The sequence below is a fragment of the Leptonychotes weddellii genome, chromosome 6 (genome assembly GCF_054177405.1).
Source record: "Leptonychotes weddellii isolate Sample4059 chromosome 6, ASM5417740v2, whole genome shotgun sequence".
Lineage (NCBI taxonomy): Eukaryota > Metazoa > Chordata > Mammalia > Carnivora > Phocidae > Leptonychotes > Leptonychotes weddellii.
In genome coordinates, this window is record NC_138374.1 from 137,313,360 (window position 1) to 137,313,769 (window position 410).

Consider the following 410-nt stretch of genomic DNA (forward strand, 5'->3'; position numbering starts at 1 on the left):
ATGACACCGGGCTTCCAGGCCCCTCTCTTCCTCCTGCTCCTGGTATCCCAACAGCTTACAGGTGAGGGGCACAAGGTGGAAAGGGGGCTGCCTTGCTCATGGCGTCTTCCCAGCCTTTCTGTGGGTTTTCTTTGCTAGCAGATGGTACCGCAAGGGGCAGAAGTTGTAGGCGGGAGCAACCCAGTCTGTGCCAGAAGAAAGGAGAGAGGCTAAGGACAGACGGAAGAGTCAGCCCCTGCAAAGAGCCTGCGCCAGGGACAGTACAATGACCTGGAGCGAAGTCTGGGGAGCAGGCGGGGAGTCAGAGGAGGTTAGGTTTTAGGAGTGGAGAAACGGACAGCTAGGAGCAGAGGAGTGTGGGGAGAGGGAGGCTGTCAGCCAGGAAGGAGGAGGAGGGTCTACCCAGGATT

At 58.5% G+C, this 410-nt stretch overlaps 1 protein-coding gene across 1 annotated transcript in view; it reads left to right on the forward strand.

The window, feature by feature from the left end:
* The window catches only part of MUC1 (mucin 1, cell surface associated), a 3,136-nt gene continuing 2,726 nt past the window's right edge, over positions 1-410 (forward strand). The window contains exon 1 of the mRNA XM_081823230.1: positions 1-61. Within this exon, the coding sequence (XP_081679356.1) occupies positions 1-61 (61 nt within the window). The remainder of the gene's footprint in view (positions 62-410) is intronic.